The 24,712-nt window shown below is 36.8% G+C and overlaps 2 protein-coding genes and 1 long non-coding RNA gene across 6 annotated transcripts in view; 2 read left to right on the top strand and 1 right to left on the bottom strand.

The window, feature by feature from the left end:
• The first annotated feature begins 1,111 nt into the window (after positions 1-1,111).
• Positions 1,112-4,493, top strand: LOC127978220 (uncharacterized). 2 transcript variants are annotated; one of them, XR_008158536.1, is made up of 3 exons: positions 1,112-1,265; positions 1,658-1,759; positions 4,344-4,493. It is a non-coding gene; the product is annotated as an uncharacterized LOC127978220 (long non-coding RNA). The 2 variants fall into 2 exon arrangements; XR_008158537.1 differs by lacking the exon at positions 4,344-4,493 and adding an exon at positions 1,917-2,030.
• LOC127978204 (CD9 antigen) lies at positions 2,606-9,695 on the bottom strand. The gene is made up of 8 exons (XM_052583184.1): positions 9,495-9,695; positions 5,945-6,047; positions 4,362-4,459; positions 3,964-4,038; positions 3,519-3,620; positions 3,329-3,418; positions 3,144-3,227; positions 2,606-3,012 (listed from the first exon to the last, which is right to left on the bottom strand). The coding sequence occupies exons 1-8, from the start codon at positions 9,570-9,572 to the stop codon at positions 2,950-2,952; spliced, it is 693 nt and encodes a 230-aa protein (XP_052439144.1). The 5' UTR covers positions 9,573-9,695; the 3' UTR covers positions 2,606-2,949.
• A 5,869-nt stretch (positions 9,696-15,564) lies between these two features.
• LOC127978236 (anoctamin-1) overlaps positions 15,565-24,712 on the top strand; it is a 37,301-nt gene continuing 28,153 nt past the window's right edge. For 2 of the 3 annotated variants that reach the window (XM_052583185.1, XM_052583186.1), the window contains exons 1-8: positions 15,565-15,789; positions 16,242-16,399; positions 17,546-17,584; positions 17,898-18,233; positions 23,158-23,256; positions 23,436-23,593; positions 23,759-23,813; positions 24,067-24,118. In XM_052583185.1, the coding sequence (XP_052439145.1) occupies positions 15,759-15,789; positions 16,242-16,399; positions 17,546-17,584; positions 17,898-18,233; positions 23,158-23,256; positions 23,436-23,593; positions 23,759-23,813; positions 24,067-24,118 (928 nt within the window). In that variant the 5' untranslated portion in view covers positions 15,565-15,758. Of the gene's footprint in view, positions 15,790-16,241; positions 16,400-16,422; positions 17,585-17,897; positions 18,234-23,157; positions 23,257-23,435; positions 23,594-23,758; positions 23,814-24,066; positions 24,119-24,712 lie in introns of those variants that run through there. The other variant, XM_052583187.1, reaches the window with a different exon arrangement.

Genomic DNA, 24,712 nt, shown 5'->3' on the forward strand with positions numbered 1-24,712 from the left:
TTATTTTTGGACATTTTAAATGTTATGTTTTTAAATGTTTAAATGTATTAATATTATTACTGTAGTTGAAAGTGCTACACTGGGAAATTCACCCAGGGTTTATAATTGGCAATACTCAGTGTGATTGAAAAACAAATTAGTATTGCATTGGTAATTTTTAAGTCATTAAAATATCAAAGCATTATGTATATTTTTTATAATCATGTGCTTGTATGTTTAACAGCTATAATAATGAAGAGCTTTCCACTGATCTAAAGACACCATAATGTTGTTTTGGGATAAATTAGTTGTCATTTGTTTGTAACCAAAAGCCATCTTTTAGGCAAATTGTAAATGGGGAAAATTTACAGTAGATATATTGTTTCGTCAGCACAACCAAAGTTCAGTAATGTTCTCTTCCCACTTTTTGTAGACCCATTTTCCAGGTTTGAAATGTTATTTCTAATGACCCACAAATAAAGTGTAAATACCTTTTTAACCATTTTGAAGATTGACAGCCCCAGTCACTATATGTGTTTGTTGTTGCAATTTCTATATTTACTGATAAAAAAAAAGTAATACTCCATTTTTCAGTTGATCTTATTTTAGATTGCTCGAACATTATGCTTTGTTCTAGAGGGACACAATTTAAACCAATGCAATGAATCAAAACTTTATTTTGGCTTGGGGTAGATGGCAGAGTTAAGTTTCTCTGATTTATACACACACACACACATATGCATATATATTAGGTTATATATTAATTTAAAAGATGCTTAGATATCTAAGATATTTTTACTAAAAGGTAATGTTTTTCTTGTTTGATAATAAATATTATTTATTAATATAAATTTGAAAATAAATGATTGGATGTCACAGTAAGAGTTGTATGCAACTCTTTGGTGTATACATACATACAAACATACATACACAAACACTAATAACATATATGACTCTACATGAGATACATATTACTACCTTTTTTTCTGTACAATATACACAATTTTTCGTTACACGAAAGAGCAAGATTTCAATTAACAGAGTTTACTTTAGAATTTAGTTTAAATTGTTCATCCTCACCACTAGGCGGCGCAATCGGGTTTCTTCTTCAGGCTGTTTGTCAACATGACGCGTGACGACAGTCACAACAACAACAACAACAACAACACGTGCCGATTCTGCAGATGATTTAGTCTTCAAAGTTTTTACTGACACTTTGACAGCACATCTTTCAGCTCAGCTGGAAACTAAACCGAGCGATAAAACGAGTGTCACGCGACTCACCTGTGAGTAACTTTCTGAAAGACACTCACATCTTCTGTTTATCACATCTTTGTTTTCGTGCTGTTTTTCTGCTGAACCTGTCAGACCTTCAGAATAACAGATGAATCAGTTGCTGCACTTCCTTTGTAATCTTCTGAAACTGTGAATGTATATGCACATTTATTTAATTAAATCCGTCTTAATTAAATCTGGCGATAGAAGCAGATTGAACTAAAAGATTATTAAAGCTGCAGGATTGCTGCAGGACGTATAATAGACTCTGAAATACTTTACACCGTTTGAGAATTCAGTATATGCATCAAATTTATATTTCTTAACTTTTAATTTATTTGTAGATTTGTTAGATATGCAGTATGTGTGTAATAATGTCTAAATAATGTTAAATGTATTTCAGTCTTGAATCTTCAGAATAAGTGATGCATTGTTCGTTGTAAACTCATCCGGCTGAAGCAGATCTCTGGACGTGTGGACAGATGTTGACTGTAATGATGGACAGGTAATGCATCTCGTGTGTTCTAGTGCACTAAAGATGTAGGATACCAACATTTTCTTTTGAGGGCCTCTCCTTTGAAAAGCAAACGATAGTAACCTAAGTAGATGGGGAACGGATGCGGGATGAGAATTTTTATGCAGCTTTATTATTTTTTTTTCAGTCTGTCCAAAATTATAACTGCTGCAGGGGGAGACTGTACTGATACTCGACTAGATCTCTTGCTGGAATACAGGATGAACTTTTATATGACTTCGCAATAAAGATATTAAAGTAAGGTGTGTTTGTGAATTTTGGAGTTGGGATTTGAACCCATGTCTCATCCTCAGAGAACATGTGTTTATCCACTATGGAGTCAATGATGTAAATGATGACAACTGTGTTACAGTTGTGCTTAACTTTTACTTTCTTGTGGTTAGGGTTTTGCATCACAACTTCAGCACAGTGCAAAAAGAGTTTTCCAAAAAGAGTGCATGAGATCTGCAAACAGTGTCTAAACTGCCTGAACTTGATTAAGGTTTTGCACACGTTTGCTGTTATTTATTGATTTATTGTGGTTATAACTCGAGCTGGAGTTGGCGTTACATTTTTAAAAGCATTTAATAAATAGTTGATTACCCCGTGATTTACTAGATGTTAATTACCAAAATGCCAAATAACCTCTTTTGATTAGCAAAAAAAATATTCTTAGATCTGTAAAATACAAAATGTATTATAATTTTTTTTTAATAGATTTTGGAAGTATAACAGTAATGTTGGGATGCCAGTGCACTGTAAAAACACCAGAGGGCAGTGCAGAATATATATACTGTAGTTTTATCGCATAAGAAATCAATAAATAATAATCACCACTTTTCAGTCAATTACTTATCAACTTTATTGGTTATTTACTACAGTAGGTGTTACTCTCTCCAGACACTCATATGGGTAGATAAAATAAGCCACATAAAATGTTAAAAGAATGGCAAAAGCTTACAGGTACATTCAAAGAGGCAATTGAATGTTAGTCGAAAAAAAAGACTCAAGTGCAATTTATTGATCCACTCAACATATGCATGACCTGTAACAGCTGAGAACTAATGCTGGCCTTGGTTAAAAGTGCTTTTCCAAACACAGACAAGCTCACACACACACACACACCTTTACAGACACAGATAAATACTGAGCAGATGATGGGCTGCAGCAGCGACGGCAGCTCAAATGTCCTGTGTTCGTCGGATGGCGCAGCACAGCAGCATGCTGAAGATCATGCCGAAGATCTGCCAATGAAAGAGACGCGGTTAATAACTGACACCAGTGTGACATGAGGAGAACGACTCGGCTACAAGCTCTGGAGCAGCAAAGCTTTTTGGTGAAATGCACAGAATCATATGCATAAGTATCTTCTCACCATGACCGCACCAATCCCAATCCCAACCCCTCCGATCACGTGAAGCCTAGAGGTGAAGATCTCCTCAATAGCGTCTGGGCAGCTCTGGAGAGGTAACACAGGAGGTAACAACGGCACATGGAAAAACACATTTAACTGAAGATATTTTGCTTAAAAAGATTCAGCATTCATTGAGTTTCTCATACCTTTGTGACAAAGATTCGAAGACCCTCCTCTTTGGGACAGGTTTCGATTGCTCCATCAAAAAGTGTTCCTGATGGTCCACAGCACCTCAGCTGAACATAATCAGTTAATTTTACATTCAGCTTTATTTCCTCCATTCATTCAGTGATTCTGATTTTATGGTTCGAATAAAACATAAATATGAACACTTACTCCGTACTGCATGGCTCGCAGACTTTCTCTCAGCGCTTCCTGTTTAGTCTCTCTGTAGTTGTTGAACACCTCTGTGTAGAACCGCTTGACATCAGACACGATCTGAGGAAGAAATAGAGAAATAAAGAGGAAATGAAGGAGTATCAGAAGAAAGAATTAACTTTCAGAAATATTAGCGATTCTACTGACACTAATGGATAAGATCTGAACTCAATATTGACACTATTGTCTTCAGTAGAGCTGCCTTGAAGTCATTTCAGAATTGGAAATTTGACAGTTATTGAATGGAATCTGCATAACGACACTATTGTTCTTTACAGCTGCTTTATAGCTGGATAGAATTATATTTTGTATTTGATCACTCCCATCAGTTACTGTACTATATAAAGTGAAGTTCAATACAGATAAATGTGACTTGACTATCAGAAGAATGACTGTCACCCACTTCGTCTTGATTGGACAATCCCCAGATTCCAGCGGCCACCTCTGCAGCAAAAATGATGAGCAGGAACACAAAGAACTGGAGTGAGCAAGAAAAAGTGAGAGAAGAAGTGAACACGGACAACAGCATTTTCATTCTCATCCTGCCAACCAAAAAGAATAAATCATGCCTGCGGGGTCAAAGCCACATGATAACCATGATAACTCTATTGGAATCAATGCTTCCATTAAAAACCTTTAAAATCCGTGAAAATTTCATAGCAGAAAAACTAAAAGATTCTTTGAGGAACCCAAAAATGGCCACTCTACGGCATGACTGCAAAAACCTTTATTTTAACTGCATCGAACAACGTCGAACAAAATCTTTTTTGTTTTATGTTGTAGAAATGTGGGAGGACTCACCAGTCCCAGCATGCAAGTGGATTCTTTTATTGCTCCACAGCAGCCGAGGAACCCGACCACCATCATGACGGCACCTGCCACAGTGAGGATGTAGACCCCTGAGGTGGAGAAAGAGACCACACTATTACTCCCATTCACTTACCATTATAGTTGCCTTACTATTTCTTTGGCTTCTCATCTGAAAATAAAAAATAAAATAAATGCTTGAAGTCAAAGGCATAGCATTTTCTCAGACTTAATATATAACAACCATACATTATTCTCAATGTGTAAATTATAACGTTTTCCTGTAGCTACTTATTCTGATAAAGTAGCGAAAGGAAAAAGTTATAATTTATACATTGCAAGCTATGCAAAGCAAGATATGCAAATCAAAATTCCATTTAAGTGGATTGTGCTGTATCCATAGAAACAACGGAACACCAACCTACCTATTGAATCTACGGTTCCATGAAGAACCTTTAACCTCCATGGAATCTTTCAATTCCACAAAAGGCTCTTTAGAGGAAAAAGGTTCTTCAGATGATTAAAATATTCTTCATATTCAGTTTTTTAAGGACTGTTATTTCTTGATTTTCTTCAGGGAACCAAAAAATGGTTCTTCTAAACCCCCTGTGGAACCTTTGTAGCTGCTTTTCTGGACTGTCCGTCATTAGGATGTTTGGCATTGCATTGCTTAAAGTTCTTTCCAAACCTCTGACATGCACTTTGACACTTGACTACTAAGATGACAATGTTTCTGGTTTGATGGAGGCAAACATTCTTCTGACAGAGGCCAAACAAAAGGAGGTGGGAAGGGAGCAAACAATGTGGGTTCTGTTGGCGAGGAGGAGAAAGGCGGCTCTGTGAGGGATGATGGGAAAGGGCAGAGCTGGCATCACGCGGGCCAAAGACAGCCTCCTCCAAAACACACTACTCCCATTATAACTCAAACAACCTGCCTCTTAAAAAACAAATCTGCAAACAGAAACCCAACATCCCTGTCACTATATTTAGGCGGTTTCCACCCTTCAAAAACTGAGGGATGTTTTATTAGGAGGCTGGTTTTGGGTTTAAAGCTCATTTTTATGGTTGTTTTGTGGTCTTCCTCCACAAGCCAAGATACAAAGAATATTATCCTTCAATATGATTTCTGAAGGATCATGTGACACTGAAGACTGGAGTAATGATGCTGAAAATACAGCTGATCACAGGAATAAATAAAATAAACATAAGATACTTATTTTATTAATTATTCCAATAAGTTTTGACTAGTTGTGTGTGCATTTTTTCATACATTTTATATACTGTATAGAAGCCAGAACAACTCTGTCATGTTCCTGATTCACATTTTATTTGTTTGTTGTTGAATGTTGTTCATGATGCACTGTTCACATGACAGATGGTCTGGTGTCTGGAAATAGGTGTGTCTGCTTTCCATGACCTCCATTGTACCTCATACACAATCAACTTATAAAGACCTGATCATGTAGGTGATAAAAGGAGCTATACGGAGGTGTATGGAGATAAGGAGAGTCTTTTGGTTCGCTGAGAAGTTACTCAGGACCGAGGAAGGGTAACCTAGAAATCCAGACCAAACTCACCGGTGAGGAATACAGTTGAAGCATTTTCTCCAGTGAAGAATTCTTTGGTTCTTTCATCGAAACGCAGCCAGAGACCAACAGCAAAAACTCCTGTACCTGCGAGCTGAGGACACAAACAAAAGATGTAGGCTAATAAATCTAGGGATGTGTTAAATTTAAGAAACAGTGACATTGGCAAACTGAACAACAACATAAAGGAAACATAGCTGCAGGGCAAGGGTGAAGCTTTCAGGAAGTCAGGTCCAAACTAAACCTTAACCTCTTCAACAAAAAGCTGACCAACCTGATAATCTTTCTAGCCTGCATGCAACTGCAAGATCTTACGTCCACATGGCAAACATTAGAAATAGATATGCAAAAATATTCTGTACTCTAAACTCTTAATTTGTCCAGAGCAACTCCTAGGATGCTGTACGAATGTGTAAGTACTAGATTGTAATCTTTCTTGCTTCTACACATTCTCACAGGCATAAGTTATTTAACAGCTCACATACAAAATAAAATACACCTTTAGAATTGATTGCAGTCAAAACAGAAGTATGCACAAAAAAAGTTGGTGAAACTTTTCATTATCATTCCACCTTCTATGAAGTTGCACAATGGATGGATCAGTGTTTATCCTTGAGTGCTTTGACCAATGATGTAATGTATACTAGGAAATAAACCATACTTGTCAAACCAGATCATACCAAAAACCCACACTTACACACAAGCATCTCAGGCACTTGAAAAATTCATTGCAATCCTCCAGTGCTCTTCTGCTTTGGAAAACACAGTCCCAAAATGAGTTATGGTGACTGACTGCCAGGAGCGTGGAGGCTTGTTCCTCGAAGAGTCCCAATCTGATCCTAGCTTTTTCCATTCACACACAATGGGAGCTGCTGATGGGTTGATTCAGTGTTTGCCATTTTGTCCACTCATCACAAAGCTCACTTAGGTCTAGGACTAAATACCAAGACCCTTTTGAGTTTTCATATTGAAGCACTTTGAGACAAGATAAACGTTACAGACTGAACTTTATTATTTTTGTTTTTGACTTACATGTTAAAATATCTCACATTCAAGTGAAACTATTTTTTCAAACACATTTAAAGGTCAACAGTAAACGTACGATTACAGCAGGCATGCATAAAACAGTCACTAGATGTTAACCACAAATGAGCTGTTGTGCAATTAAACCCTACATGTTCTTAAACAGATTTAACCAGACTGAATGTGTCTGACCACAGCTGCTGTTTAAGTCACATGCACAAGCAGCTAATTTCACACTTAAGTCAAGTGTGAAAACTGTAGACAAAATGTTGAGAATTGTGTCTCTCAAAGAGCAAAGTGTGTCATGCACTACATCAAACAGGCTATAGATAATCAGAGTGAGCAAACACACACAAACTATATGACATGTAAACAAGCAACTAAAAACTTTTACATCCTCATCACATCACATTTAACCCACATTTACATCTCTCAATTATGTTCCCTTTTTACTCTAACATACAACTGAATTAACGTGCTCACGTAATGATATAAAAACACCTACCTAGAATATAAAGTTGAAGATAATTTTTTCATATTTGAAACACTCTAATCCTGCGGCCATGGCTAAAATGTAAGCATAGTTTCAAGAGAAAACACACGACACTGAGTACCAGAAATGGAAAAAAAAATCCAGCAGGCCATTCGCTCCTACCTGACTGACCTTAAATGTATTACAATTTTAAATGTTCTGTGTCACAGGAAAGTGTAGGGGAAGATCGCAAATAAAAGGTTGTCATCTATCTATCTATCTATATATCTATCTATCTATCTATCTATTTATTCATCTCTCAATCATCATGCACTGAATTATATGTTTTGCCCCTACAATGAAAACTGCAGAACTTTTATAATAAAAGCTAATTAAATATCATCTTCCTAAAACATATTATTAGAAGATATAAAGTGACAACTGATATTTATATGCATTTGCTAGAGCGCTTATTGATTTACATTACAAGCTCTGAATTTCATCTTTTTGGCATTATGAGCCAAATTGCATATTTTTGCTCGGTGTGGATTTTTTTCCTCCTCATGTATCATCTCCATATTCTCTTATTTCATGGACCATAAATGACTGGTTTTTATGAGAAATGCCACAAAACATAAAACACAAGCACCTTTTTATATATAAAATATATCTTGGTGCAATAAACCTTTATTTTAAAAATATCTCTTATGTCAGGTTTTACAGGGTTAAAGTTTCTTGGTGAAGAACTCAAAATGTTCTGCCAAACTTGTTAGTGCTAATATAGATTGTTTAGCCTATATGTTTATTTTTCTATAGTGACAGGTAATGGGTTTCTGTCCTTATTTCTTTCTTTGTGAAATATGTTTACATTTCATCCCTGAGGCTAAATTTAACCTAATTGATGGGATGGATTAAGGATGTGGTTTCCAAGCAACAGGAATGCAAAAGTTTGAAATGTTCTTCCTCTCAATGAGAAAAAAATACCATATTGGACGTTATCATTATTCAACCTGAAACGTCTCGTTAACCGCTCTGCTTACCCGCTGCCCACGCCGTCATATTTTGAATCACACTATGGCGAACATAGATTTGTTTACATATATATATATATATATATATATATATATATATATATGATGAACTCTTAGCTCATGAATATTAATTATGTCGTGCTGACGTTCCTCGGTAGCCTAACATTCCTGGAGATGAAAGTCGCGTAATCTAATTAAGAGTAAAATCGCGTCATGAGTCGATTCTCATTTTTTTAGTAGCCTAGGCAATTATTATTATTATTATTTTTTTACGTATAGTTATCTAAGGAACTATTATATGCGTAAACAATAACCTAGGCTACTATATATATATATATATATATATATATATATATATATATATATATATATATATATATATATATATATATATATATATATATATATATATATATATATATAGTAGCCTAGGCATATAATAGTTCAATAGCCTAGGCTACTATATATATATATAGTAGCAGCCTAGGCTATTTTTTTCCTCATATAGTAGTTCCTTAGATAACTTATGCGTTATCTCATAATTTATATATATATATATATATATATACATATATATATATATATATATATATATATATATATATATATATATATATATATATATGTATATATAATTTGCCAACAGATCAAAGATTGCGAGCATATACAATCGTACTGTTCTCGCTGATCCAGATGCCATACAATAGTGTTATACTAGGCCTAATTAATATTAAGTTGAGCCTTCACCATAGTAGGTGAATTTTCGAAACGACATGGAGAGCCAATCAATGTCAATTCAATTCAGCAAAACAGATATCAGCCTTTTATATTTATCTTAGTCTAGTGATTTACAAAGTAGCAAGGCCTATTTTTAGAAATGTGTTTAAAAACTCAAAGAGTACTAGCATCTTCAGACAGAATATCAAGTATGTAGCCAAGACATTATGGCACTCACATAGGCTTACAAATATTTTTCCTCGATAAAACATTTAGGAGTGTTAAGTATCAAACTCACCCAAAATATGAAATTAAAGACGAATATCATGTATTTGATGCACTGCTCTGCACTGGACAGGCCTGACTTCGACATCATGTAAATCCAGTTTCTAAATCTAATAGACAGCAACAGAAGTTTTGTTGTTCTCAGATGTTTAATTTCCCAAAGGTCTGTGTCTGTCCTTGATGCTCGTCTGTGGCTCAATGCTGCTGCGCTGAGGGGAAGTGACTTTATAACAGCAAACTCCCACCTCTCATGTGAGAGAGACGCTCTGGAGTCAGTCACACTTGTCTTTCTGTCTTTTAGGCTAATGAATTTGTTTGTACAAATAAAAGATAATAGCTTTCTTCTTCTTTGAAGAAGAACATGTTAAGAGTGTCCTCTCTGTCTTGTTTTCTGTGTTTGTTTTCAGACCGTGTGCATCACAAGATAGGAGTTGTCTCTCTTCTGAACATGGCATTTTACACCTTTCTGTGACATGTCTCAGTGTATTATCAATTTTAAGATGGCAATCAATCGCTTTGACCTTGGGGCCAAAAAAAAAAAAAAAAAAAAGTTGTCACAATGGTTGCAACACTAACAATTGAGCAGATCTGCAATCATAATATAATCAGTGATATCTAATAAAAGATGTGTGTTTATGTTGCAAACTAAAAAAAACTGGATAAAGTTCAGAGAACATTCAAATGTAAGGTCTTTGTTTTTGCAAAATGATAAAATGGAATGTTCTACAAAATAACAAAATAAAATAAATGAAATAATAAAAATTTCATGTCATTCTTTCATAAGATATTTTTGTTTCAGCAATGCTAGCAATTAGTTTAGCTGTTAAAGCCTATCTATCCTTCTCGAAGAGCTGTATACAAATATTATCTGATGCCATTTTTACTCTGAAATAGGCTTAATCAATAGATCTTTAATACTGAAACCACTTGACAGCAGGCTATAAATTATACATTTTTCAAAATCTCACTTTAAGTGTAAAATAGGCTACAGCATATATATAATGTTTTCCTCTAAATGATGAGGATGTCAACATCACATGACACATCGTCATTAGTCAGTCGTGGTTTACTCTCCAAAAGCTAATATAAAGATGCTAAATCCTCAAAACTTTAAGGTATATTTAACAAAGCATTGCACCTCACATGTGGCATTTGCGGAAAACACGAATAAGCGGATAATTAACATTCACTGCTACCTTATGCAACGATTACTCATGGCTGCTTCCACAGTGAACATTTTCTGCTCTGTTTACAAAGTCTGTCCTCTGTCTAATTATAGAAATGCTTTGCTTTGATTGATTTTTCCTAAAGCTGGTGGTGCCGGCTCTGCGGAGAGGCGAGTACAGTGAGGATGATAATTTCGTTGCAGATGAATGGAGCCCATTGTCACGGTCAGAGCAGCGCTTTTCTTCTTCCCCCAGTGTTGTGACACCCGTCCATCTCCTTCTGTGATGCACGTCATCTTTAGCAACTGGAATACAATGACTTTCAATCATACTGCCAGGGACTCGATGGAATATCATATATTTAGGCAATTAGGGTGACCATGCGTGCTTTTTTCCCGGACAGGTCCTAGCCAGGATTTCTATTGACTAAAACATCCAGGTTTTGGCTTTGTTTTCTTAGCTTATAGGTACTTGCTGCAGGTAAAGATCGAAAAGCAGTAGACCAATAACATGCAGGCATTGTATATAATAGACCAGTCGTGAGAAAGTGGGATCTACAGAGAATGAGAAGCGATGCAAATACGTGTAGTACATATTAGGAGTGTTCGAGATAATGCAGCGCTGCACAGACCGATCGGTGTATAGGAAAGTGAGGGTAGTGATGAGTCGTTCGTGAACGATTCGAATCTTTAATGTGACTCGGGAAGAACGAGTCGTCCTGAGAGTGATTCGTTCCGTCGCGCATGCGCAAAACTCTATAGGTTCTGTACTGGAATTAGTTTAGTAGTTAGTTCACCAATGCAGTCTGGGACCGGAAAGAGAATTGATTAGTTCATCTCATGAGTCTTTGGGTTTTTCGAGTCATTTGTTCACAGACCCATAAGCTTTAACCTATATGCAGTCTGAGCCGGAAAGAAACTTAATAATAATAATGATAATTATAGTAATACTAACCAACTCTTTATTACCTTTGTTACAACATTCAGTGTATGGAAAATAACCATCATGACAGCAATTCACACATTTATAAACCATAAGAAGTAACAAGCTACAATTTGAGACCAGAAACACAGTAACATTAATAGTAAATAATAATTATAATAATGATGATGATAATAATAATGACTATGCACCCATTTGTAAGGATGCTTGTAAATTAATTTCTGTATTCAATGCTGTCATGTCACATGACAAAAGAATGATCGATAGGTTAAAGTCTTTCCATTCCCAGGGAGCACACATACTGGTAAAAATGTATAGCCTGAATGCACTGTAAGTTGCTTTGGATAAAACTGTCTGCTAAATGCGTAAATGTAAATGTCACTGCTTTCTATTACTTTAATGCTACTTTGATGTCAAAACACTGATCTGTCTGCACAGTACAAACAAAGCCAAAACCTGGATATTGTAGGCAATATAGAAATCCTGGCCAGGGAGTGTCTGTGAATGAAGGGCACGAATGGTCACCCTATATTTATTGATTTTTCATTTAGCCTACTTAACGAAGCTATTGTCAACAAAGGAGATGGCGTAGAACTGAGTCACAATGTGTGTCTCACTTCAGCATCCAAGATGCTCACTGAATTCAGTGGCCTATGGAGTTGAATCATTTAGGTATGAAATTCCAGACAAAAAGCTAATTCAGACACAAGACCTGTTCGACCTCAGAGTGACATTTCACCAGTAATTTCATTTTGAGAGAGATTACTGGGTGAACAATGTCTGTTTTTGTAAACAATCAAATTTGATTAGTTTTTAAAGTGCAGATTTCATGCATGTTTGTTTCGTGGAATGTGGGCACATATTTCTACATTTTCACACGTTGAGCAAAGACATGACAACATTTAATCTTGTCTGTGTCATGGTATAACAAAACACCCTCTTTTTTGCTGGGAAAACCTATTGCATATTTTTTTTAGTCATACTCTTTATTTTTTATTTAAATTATCATTTAGACGCCCTCATGCCATTCACAATGAATTTCTCTTGGAACACAAAAGAATATGTTTTTGTTAACTAATCAGTTTCCTTTCCCATTGACTTTTAATATGTGGATACAAAATACAACAGAACAAAATGGTTTGGTATTAACATTCTTCAAAAATATCATCTTTTGTGTGGATATTAATAATATTAAGTGATATTAAGTGGTTCCTTGACATTTCCTCAGTTGGATTAGAAATTAAACCGATTTATTCTCAAAAAGAAAGGGAAAAGGAGAAATAAGGGTCAGTTTGAGGCCTTTTGTGAAAGGATCTCTCTTCAAAACAACTCTGTATTCATAGTGGCACAAAGACCGTTTAGAAAAAAAAAGCGCTCTTTTGAGTTCGGGACATTTGGAGGCTAGTGGTGGGTAATGATGCTATGCAGTGGTGGATTTAGGAATGGGCTACATGGGCAACCGACCAAGGTGGCATCTTGCACAAGGACAGGAAAAAAAGCAAAAAACAGAATGCGCAATCAGGTTTTTTACCGCTCATTTGCACCATATTTTAAAAATACTACAAAATACTTTCACAAGTGAGTGATGAAAGACAAGTGATAAAATGTCTCCGCAAACCTTCCATCATTTGACCTATTTTATCTATCCCTTCACCAATACACTGACTTCATTAAGTAAACAATGTTTGAGAGCAACTGCTTTTCTCTGCCTGAGCCATGCAATAAATCTGACATATGCGACCAGTAAACAGATCAAATATTCACATACCCCTGTGATCTCCCATATGAAGGTTAGTTTTCAAGTAACCAGCAGTTTAATGTTTAACCATTGGCAAATGACTCATGATTAAATCCTAATTGAGTTGCCTGGTGTATGTTAACCAAGGGCCTACTTTGCATCAGCAACACTGACTCAATGACAAAACAAATCATTCATAAGAAGACAACTGATGGCACCTGTATTCATACCAAGGGGTTTCTATCTCAATCATTTGATTGTTAATCATAAATATAGTAATATATAATGTGCCAGGCAGTTATTCATGCAATGGTATGCAAAACCATGATCCTACTAAACAGCTTCTTAGACAAGCAGGCTACCAGATATGGGTGTGTCATGTCATAAAATATTTGTTTATACTACTGAATTTGTACTTTGGCCAAACCTGATGAGAATTTAATGAAATAATTACACTTTAATTTTGACTGTTATTCAAACAACACATAAAAGCGAACAAGAACATGTGCATTATCAGAGAACATATTGCTGAATAAAGTCTAGCCAAGATTAAACTTTTTTTAAAAAAAATTAGGCCTATCACTTATGTTATGCTATGCTATTATAATCAAGGACAGCAACATTATTTTTTTTAACCACCAAACTTACATATTCAGACAGTAGGCCTATGTAATTTTGTAATATAATGTGTGTTGTAAACAAATGTAGCATCACTCACTTTATTAATGTTTTTTTTTCTGTACAGTTGTGCGTTTATCTATTTGCCTCAATTTGTAACAATTTAAATATATACATTTATACAGGCAAACGTAAAGGGACACGATGATGCTGTGTTAATGGTGCCCTCTTGTGGTTTTCAGACAATGTTAAAAAAATAAAAATAAAAGAGCGATATTTAGGTTGCAATGTTGATTATTGAACACATGAGGGCACACACTACTAAAAGACAAGCTGAAAAACAAGCGCGTGCTAATGTTGCACCACATTCACAGCCCCAAACCTCTTGGTTCTTTAGGTGGAATCTGTTATTAATTTATTGAATGTATATTTGTTTGTCTGTTGCACAGTTGACTTTCATCAATACCTTGCCTTAACCTCCCACCATATGTACATAGCATGGATTAAGATACATACATATTAGATTTATGCCTTTACAGTGCAAATCCCTCCCTTTCAGTGGACCAAATCTGTCCTAACTGTACCCTCCAGAACTATGTGAGTAATGTAAAGTATATATGTATTTAAATAGAAGGTCTGAAATGCATGGGAGCATCTAGGCTGATTTAATGGGCAGGCTTTTGAAGAGTTAAACGTGACATACTCACCATTCTTTTTTCCAAGAGAAAATCAAGCAAATCGAGAGCAGTTGTGTGGGTGAGCTGGTGAGGGGTATAAGTGTCGCTCCTGAATGGAGGAAATCCTATGTTTCCTCGCTGATCTGAATGAGTTCCTATATAGAACATTTCTTGGCAACATGAAAATCACGGTAATTGTGTGTTCCAGTATATGTTTCTAAAGGGGTTCTGATCTTCTGTATGAAAGAGCATCACATCCAAGCCAATAATAATAATAATAATAAAAATGTTTTGCTTACATCAAGTTATGAAAAAGATATTTCTGAATGTCCAGGTTTTTCTTGGGTATGTGAATGTTACAGAAAACATTTAGGGAATGTAAATTTTTTGTTCAAAATGATCTAATCTTTAATAATGTCCTCAAAACAATTGGACAAAAACGTTATCATTAGATTGTTCATGGAATATTTTTCCTGGAATGTTTTAGTAAGAGGTCTGTCTAACATTTTTTAAATGTTACTGCCTGTTTTAGAATGTTTAGAGAATATCCAAAAAAAAGTAACATTCCAAAAATGTTTGCAAAATTATGAAATGGAAAATTCCCTTACCAATTTTTTATTTTTATTTTTTATTTTTTTTTATTTTTTTTTACCAAGAAAATAAAACGGAGAGTGGACAATTTGAATGTTCAGAGAACATTCAGAAATAATAACTTTGAGAGAACCTTGCAAGAACATTAGCCAATGTTTTGAGGACATTTCCTGTTTGCTGGGATAAAGGCTTCTAGGCCTAATATTTTAGTGTGTGACATAGTTGCACTGAATGGGGCAGGTGCATCATCCTAATGATGCTGTCAGCCAGAATAAACACTCCAAGACATTTCCACAGAATCTGCCTCAGTTTTTAATAGATCCATTTCTGGTGGACCTGGATGATAAGTGGGCTGTGTCCACCGGTGACAGAAGGTCCTGGAAATTAGTTAAATTCTGGCACAATCATAAGCCCTCTCTCTCTCTCTCGCTCTCTTTCCAGCAGTCATGGTATTAAATTAAGCCTGGTCAAAGCCTTGAGAGGATTTTGCACCTTCACAGTCTACAAGCGTCCCATACCTGGTTGCGCATCAGCTCGCTGGTAACATGGCTGTGAATAAATCCTGTTCATATGTAGGTAAGTCATGATAAACCCTGTTGACAGATAATTGCCTGTACATGGGTTGACAGTGTGTTAAAAACTCCTGACTTTGGTTATAAACCATACCAGAGGCATTTAACAGAACGGTTATGCTTTGTCTGGATAACAACATGCTGTTGACATACTTAACATTTATGATGTGGAGTGCCTGTGTAGGTGACATTTATTCGAATTTTAATTATAAATATGGCTTATATTTAGAAAAATATATATATTTCATTTAGAATAAAATATAGCAAATTGTTAATGTAAAAATAGATTATGTTTTTTGTGGTGTGTGATGTCTTTGTAGGTCTCTTTTTGAGGTCTTTTAAAGGTTTAAAGTGCATCCTTAACCCGGTGTAGTCATGCTCTTGGAGTAAGAGAAATGTAAATGTTAAATGTATGGATATTAATTGCTCTAAACATTTGTATTGTGTCATGAACAGAGGTGCATAGCTGTGTTCTGAATGGAGTCAGCACTGCATTGAGTGAGTCCTCTTCTATCTGGAGTGAATTAAAGGAATTATCTGAGATTGAAGTCATGAACTCCATCAGCTGCACCTTTGATGATCCATTTGATTTCAGTGAAGAGTCTTGGGATCAGGTGAGTAGCCTGCTCAACATGTCTATGTGGCAAATAAACTCAGTTTTATGGGTTATGTGTTTGTAGATTACTTAAAAGAAATAAAGCCTCAGAACCTTATAGTAGGGGTGAAGAAGTTGGCTATTATTGCTCTAAAATTCTCCTTAACCATTTAATAACAACAAATGCCACAATCACAACACTTTCCTAGACACCTGGACAAACTGTCCTGATTAATGAAGTCTTAATATTTAATGATAAAAAAATTAGGTAAATGTGATTTATTGTAAATCAGTTTTAAAAGGTTGCATGTTTATGTATAGTGATTAATGAAGTTAGCTTGAATACATTAATATTTATTAGGTTGACAGAGAAAGAGGCTGAGAAAAGAGAATGGTTGAACTACAAAAAGTTTATGAAATATGTATAAGCTGCAAGTTGTCTGTTCACTAAAAGTCAGGAGTTTGAACACTTTCCAAGTGCCAAATGTGACTGAAATTAACAGGAAATATGCATTAAAAATATATATTTTTTTTAAAGTATTTGCATGCATTATTTTACATTTTTTTTCTAACCTTATGTTTATTATTTAATTTCTTTTATGCATTGCTCCATCAACAGTTTTTTGTTTTTATTAATATTTTTTCTTCATTACTTTACGTATTTAGAAGTAAGAATTGTACGTAAGTGGCATTTAACCGGGATCCTATATATTAACCTCAAACCAAGCGCTATTTAACAGAGATTCACGGTGTAATAAACGGATGTTCGATGAATGTTTTTTGGGGAGGGAGGGGGGTGGATCTTGAACCTGTTGGAGACTTCATCTTTACGCACGCGCAATCCCCTCCGGCGCGTAATGATGCACTCCGGCGCTTGGAGACGCGCAGGTATTCCTCCAGGGACAATTAGTCAGGGACAAATCAGAAGTTTCTGTGGAGATGCGTTCTGTTGTGCGTGAAGCAAAGCTTTGCGCTTCCCAGTATACGGTGCCAAAATCAGACAGACGGATGGATTTCATGCTTTGCGAGATCGATGGATAAACAGAGGGAAATATGGATGATGGCGTCTGTGTAGAAACGAGCATGCCACCAGAAACGCACACAATCTTCCAGGAAAGCTGAGAAACTGTTGCTGTTTCTTATTGTTTTTGTGTATTTATTTAAGTGTGACAACATGCTGCAGACAACTGACAACAAGATACATGTGAGTATGCTTTGGATATTTTCATGAATAATACTACTAGAATACTAGCAGCAATACTATAGTTCTATAGCCATAACATTGAATGAAGGATAACCTGGAAATAATGGCATGAATGACAATTGTCCATGGCTTTCATAATTTCAATCTAAATTGAAGTGTATTGAGAGCAGCCAAATTAAGAAGTAATAGTCTGACCTACATCTATCCTCATCATACTCCCTCCCCTCTTTCTCCGAAGTTGAATTTGATATGCACGCGCACTGCTGATGAACACTGAGCCTGGGTACATTGTATTCTCCTCTCACCTGTTCAGGTGGCCAGTAACCTGATGGACATGGACCAGGACCCTCGCAAACGGCTGTGCTTTGCTGACGGCCGAAGGAAAGTGGACTATGTGCTGGTGTACCACTATCGAAAACGCTCCTCTGTCCGGGGGTCTCCTAGTCAACACAGACTGTCCACCATCTCCAATGGTAGTTATCCCTTAGGAGTGGAGGAAAAAGACCCAGAGGGAGGGAAGGATGAACCCGCTGAGGTGGTGGTGGACGTCGGACCCCCAGACCCCGCCGATGGGGAGAAAATCATTATCAGAGAGGAGTTCGAGGGCAATTTAAAGGATGCTGGGCTGGAAATTGAGCATGATAAAGAGGTGAGTAGAAACTAAATAAATCTTAATCGTGCTGGTTTTACATGCCATCATTTGAGAGTTAGCAGGTTTTTCTTTAGCCAGATGCATCTAATTGCGTTTTTGGTCTTTTTAAGGGCCACATCTGGTGCTGATTTTATAGAAAGCTGTCACTTTAGATCAGTTGAGTCGTGCCTTGTCAAAAACAACAGCAGTCATGTGACCACTTCTATTCATATCCTAGACATTTTAGGACATTTTGAGGAGGATCTTGACAATGAAAATTGACTCCTTTGGTTTTCATAAAGACTGTTTCCTTAATAGTGTGTGTGTGTGTGTGTGTGTCTGTGTGAATTATGAGCTAGTCAGTCTTTCCAAGTTTTTGGTCCCAAATGAACTCTTCTTCATCTGTTGCTAGTGTGCTTGTTTTTACATCATGTCTGGGGAATCAGATGAACTCTCCTTACTTAAAAAGCTAATAGTGATTCATTCTTGTTTAAAGAAAAACTCTCTTGTAGAAGAAACGTTGTTCTTGTGCATCTGTCTTTGTGATCATTTTGTACTGCATCTGTAGGATGATTAGACTGTGAATGCTTGTGGTGTGAAGCCAAGTAAGATTATCAGGGTGGTAATAGTAGTGATTGTCTACTCTCTCTCAGAAGAGCTGTGAACCAGTCTTTGACAGCACACTGAGTTAACTGTACCCTAGCGTGAAAGGGACCAAATTTCTCCCTTTAAATGTAACGCTTTGCTATTTGTCATTGTTATAAAGGATAGATACCCCTTTTCAACTCGGACATGATCATCTGAGTCTGAGGTGTTTTATTTCCATGCTTCGTACATTTAAAAACACAGCGATATTAAACAATCGTTTCCCCATGGGAAGCCTGAGGTGGCAAGATGTGCCTGCAGTGACATGCTTTGTCATGATGACTTTCATCATCATCATTACCATCCTGTTCACCAAACCCAGTCTTCTGGTTTGTCTGATCACAAACGTTACATAATGTCTTGCCCCAGCTGGTATGCTCTCTGACCTCTACAAATACCTGCAGTCAGACGCACTGAATTATTCAGCCGGTAAGTGAAGTTTGACTGAAGACAGTCTGAAGAGGGACAGCGGGTCAAGTCACACCTTAGAACCACATCTTACCTGGCATTTTCTTCTTATCTCGGCACATCGTTAGCGTTTACTATCACTCTGTGGCAATATGCCATCTCAGATGGATTCAGGCACTCTAGAATAGTTGAGTTTTAGTTTATTGTTTTATGCTTGAGGTGCCTGGTGGAATGACTAAATAGTCAATAGGAGTGAAGTTTTGCTTTGAATATCTTCAATGGTCAAGAGGAAGTCATTGCCACTGGCATCATGTTTCAGTGGACGCGTTAGACGGGTTGTTTGTTTGCTAAACCATACCAAACCTAAATTTTACATTATATATTAAAATTATTCTAGAATGCTTCATGTAGTCTAATTTCATATATGCATGCATTTTCTAAAGTAGATGCCAGCGCTTCTTTTATTATCATCGTCTGCAAACCTTTGGAGATTAAACCAGTTTTAATCACAATGATGTACTACAAATGATGTAATACAAAATGATGCATAATCTCACAAAATTTACGGCATGCAAAAGATACTTTCTTTTATCTAAACAGCGTCTTCTTGTGGACCTAAAGTCTGTTCACAAGTTTCTAATTTGGAGTCTCGTGGCAAAAACTGTTTAAGTTAGACTTAAGTTTTTAGTCTCGGACTAGAGCTTGCAATTCTGGTGTAAGCCATGAATTCTTAGGAGATGTTGAGACGGATATGTTGTGTCTCAACTCTTAGTTTAAGTTAATTATACCAAATGTCACAGACAGGGTTCAATCTGTCATGAACAACCGTTTCCGCTCATGGGTCTTCGGGAGCCCCTCAAATGTCAGTCTCAGCCAGTTTCTGTAGTGATGGCTCCCACTCAGACTGTGCTCAAATCGACCTAATTGCCTTACCCTGCTGAGATGAAGTACTAATTGGAATATCTTATCCTAATTAACCTTCTCAGATCCAAATGTTATTTTTATCTCTCCTTTGTGAGTGTGTGAATGAGGAGGGGGCAGAGAAAACCCCCCCCCGCCGTGTTGGAACGCAGGGGACGGTGAGGATGTCCTCAGGTTTCCATCATCTCATTCTGTCTCATCACTCTCATCTCACCCCCGACATCTCTTTCAGTTTCATCTTCCTTTCTTCTTAACACATGCTTCTCTAAATGGCATGGCTGACCACTGCCAGACATATATGGTTACTGTCATCTCTGTATGGACACAACGTAGCTTCAGTGTTAGGTTACATGGCTTCAGCTAGCAAAAAGAGATAATTCCATACCCCCCACCCCCCATGTATATTTTATATATATATATATAGTCCCTCTTTAGGGCTCTTGGATGATGACGATCTGCCACACTTTTGACATTGATGCTGCCTTTTCTAGGTTATTTTCAAATCATGTATTTGTGTTTGCATGCTGCCGATTACTACAGGCAATAATTTCCACAGTATGTTAAACAAATATGAAATGCATTTCTAGTAAAACATTTAAAAACTTAAGAGGCAAGTGGTCAACACTGCAAAGTAATGCTTAAAATATGTGCATATAAGTATAACCACAACATTTCTGAGGCTGGTGTAATTGATTATATCGACTAGAATGGTCTCACCTCTAAAAGAGCAATTTAGTCAACTTTGCAGCTCAAGTAACATTTTTAAATACATGACCCAAAAACATACCTTTCATAAAGGGCATGTACTGGATTTAGTAGTTTTGTTTAAAGAAAAGGCATCCTGTTTTTATCTGCATTTTCAATGCAATGAAAACATTGAACAATTTGATTATACACAAACGTTTCAATTCATTTGTTAATTTCCCACACTCACATTGTTCCTTTAGGGCTCCAAAAGTTTGTCATTGTGGCAGTGCCTTTAAAGGGACGTCTTTGTATCTTATTTATCCCCAGAAGGGTTCATAGTAGTACCTTAAAGATATACATGTATAGTACTGATGAGGTACAAAGTTGTCCCTTTAGGTGGACTGTCGTAAGGTACAGTTTTTGTATATTTTGACAGTGCATGTACTTATACAATAAAAATTCATTTAAAGTGAAATAATTACCGAAATATTGTCAAAATTCAATAGAAAATACATATGGGTCAGCATTTTTCTTGTCTTAAAGGGTTAGTTCACTAAAAATGTACATTAGACTGTGTTTTACTCACTCTCGAAGCATATTATGTGTATATGTCTTTCTTCTTTCAGACAAATCCAGTCTGAGTTATATTAAAAAATTGTCCTGGCTATTCCAAGCACTATCTTTGCAGTCAGTCGGTTTTATAGTTGAACAGTCCACAAGTCATCAAATAAAAAGCATGCATTCATAATTAGGGATGTAACAATTAACCAGTTCGAAACTGTTGAGATGCTGAACAAATCTTGATTCATTTAGGGTTAGGAGTTTATATGAATCCATGTCTGAGCGGAACTTGCGATCTTTAGAAAAGTTTAGATGGCATTGATCATAATGGATATTAAAGTTTATAAGTGCCTCGCTGCTTTGTTAAGAGAAACCAAAGAAACGCTTTAAGTGCCACATGCTGGCAGAGAGTGAATCAGCTCATCCGCTGTTTTGTATATATTTTTATTTATAGTTTCACAAAACATTCTGTTTTGACTTCAAATTGTTTAATTATACAATCTAATTTATATTAAAAACTCATGTTGCATACTGTATATGCAGCAGCTTTGTTTGGATAATGATTAAAATGCAGTGGTTGCCTCTGATTTTAAATGTAAAGAGCACAGACAAAGCTGTTATTTATTTTGATATGGGGCTTGTTTTAAAATCCAAAGCGACTTAGAAATGAGGACAACAGAAGCAATCAAAACCAACCAAAGAGCAATAATATGCAAGTGCTATATTAGTATATTGTTAAATTACAATTTCACAAAGAAATGTGTAGATTTTTGTCAAAGCAATAGTAAAAGGACACAGTTAATTTATAATTTGTCTAAAATCGCATTTTGTTAAAAAATAAATAAATTGTGAATTAAATCGTGACTCGTGTGAGTTGATTGAATCGTTAAATCCGTATTCATAATAAAATGTGCCACACATGGCTCCGAGGGATGAAAAAAAATATCCGTATTTCAAACGTAATGAACATTTTTCTCTCATTTCCGTTATTTGTCTTACGCGGAAGCCGTTTCGGCGGATGTCGTAGTTCGTTGATGTTGCGTAATTAATAAAGAATGCGGAGAGAGAACAAAATAAAACACTGGTCATGAATTAGAAGTACAAACCATAGATTTACAAAGAATAATGATATAAACCAAGAGGAGACTGGTTTTTGCTACACTAAAGAAAGGAAACTATGCTTCCTTTGTTCCTATAAATTAACTCTCGAGATTAGCATACGTACTACATAATCTGCCTGGAACATTTTCCAGGCCGTGCATTACAGATAACAGAAGTTAGAGAAAGTGTTTATTACAAAAAGGCATGCATTCACTACAGAAGGCCTTTATTCAACCCCCGGAGCTGTGTGTGGCGCGTTTTAATATGAATGTGCGTGCTTTATTTGATGACTTGTGGACTGTTCAACTGTAACACTGCAATGATGACTGCAATGATAGAGCTTGGAATAGCCAGGGCAATTTTTTATATAATATGACTGGATCCGTATGAAAGAAGAAAGACATATACACCTAGAATGACTCAAGGGTGAGTAAAACACGGTCTAATTTTCATTTTGGATGTACTAATTCTTTTAAGTGGCCTGAACCGAAGTTTATGTTAAGAACAGGTCACTTATGCTTCAGAACTATTTTATTTTTTGTACTTAAAATGACATAAAATTACACAAATCAGCTTAGAGACAGTATGTGAAGACATTTCTTTTCAATTCTTTCCCCAGAACAAGGCTCATGGTCATGCTTTCATTCGGCTACATGCGCCTTGGCAGGTGTTGAGCAGAGAGGCAGAGTTTCTCAAGATCAAGGTGCCCACCAAGAAGGTAAGACACAGCAGAGCTCTCTCTTAATCTCAAGACAAACCCCAGTCCCTTGGGACGTCCCAATGTGAGTTCTCCACAATCCCTAAGAGAAGAGGGTGAAAAGCACAAACGACTGATGCAGATCGTCGATCTAATGATTTACTGCTAATTTTGACCTTTGAACTTTGTCTGTTGTTCAGAGTTACGAGTTGAGGGAAGAAAAAGGTCTTGCTGCCACCATGAATGAGGTATGGCGGAAGTTAAATCAACCGTTCCAGCCCAAAGTACCCCATCAGGAGCAAAAACACAGCCGTACCAAGTTCCTTTCGCACTGTTTCTCCCGGGACAAGCTCCACCTGTGAGAACCTGCCGTGGTTGGGGTGGTGTGGGGTTAAATGTCATCAGTGGCCACATGGGATTTTGTTCCTTTCTTTTTTTAGCGTACTTAACAGGATTTGTTTGATTGCCAAAGGCGTCTGGGTAACTCATGGAAGTCTCATTGCTATTTTTGGCCTTTTTGCAGGTACAACATCGATTCAAAGGACACCTTCTTCGACAGTGCCACAAGGAGCCGAATAGTGAGTCTCTTTTCCTTTGCTCGTGAAAGTACTGTTCAGCCGTAATGGTATGATGTGATACGTCTTCTTTCGATTTTAAAAAGAGAACATGATATACAAAAGGGAACGAAAGTTATGTGCTAACAGCAGGAGACTGCCGTCTCTAGGCACCCTTCTAGGAAACCAATTCCGCTGGGATTTTTCCAGGAATAATTTTCCGGTTTCTTGTTTGCTTGTATCTCTCTCACTCTTTCTCTCTCACTGTCTGCCCCAGGTGTATGAAATCCTCAGACGCACCGCCTGCACACGGACCTGCCAAACCATGGGTTAGTAATGCATTAATTCATAACCTAAGCACGGACTAGTCTTCGGGAAATCCTCAGGATAATCAGGGCCAGAATGAGAGATTTGGATGCGGGTGCAACACAAGCCCATGCCATATGCTCCCTTGGACCGAGCCACTGCACAGACGGACCACCGGGGGCTACTGGGAGATCGAGGCTATCCGGCAGAAGGGATGGTTTGGTGCTCTCTTTAGTTCTCCAGCCGTGCCCCTCCTTTTCTTTCCATCTCTCATACTTTCTCTCATACAAACTGAGTAAATTGGGTCATAAAGTTCTGGGATTGGGATCCGAATTGAAGCCTGGTCCATTGAGGTGGAAAGAGGGGGGCAATGGGTAGTGGTGGTCTTTCAAGCTTCTTGCTGAGGAGCTACTTTATTAATTGAGGGCTAATCACCAGAGCGTACGTGTCATTCCTTTGAGGACTGATTAATTACTTTGATTAAAGCCCGTGTTCCACATGTCAGCTGTCTTTTTGCTCAAGTACTCGAGCTGCCGGCTTTCCAAAAGCAATGAAGTTGGGCCATTTTAAAGTCAAAGCAGTCAATTATTATTCCGGCAGATGATGCTGGGTATTTT

This window comes from Carassius gibelio, chromosome A4, assembly GCF_023724105.1.
Source record: "Carassius gibelio isolate Cgi1373 ecotype wild population from Czech Republic chromosome A4, carGib1.2-hapl.c, whole genome shotgun sequence".
Taxonomy (NCBI): domain Eukaryota; kingdom Metazoa; phylum Chordata; class Actinopteri; order Cypriniformes; family Cyprinidae; genus Carassius; species Carassius gibelio.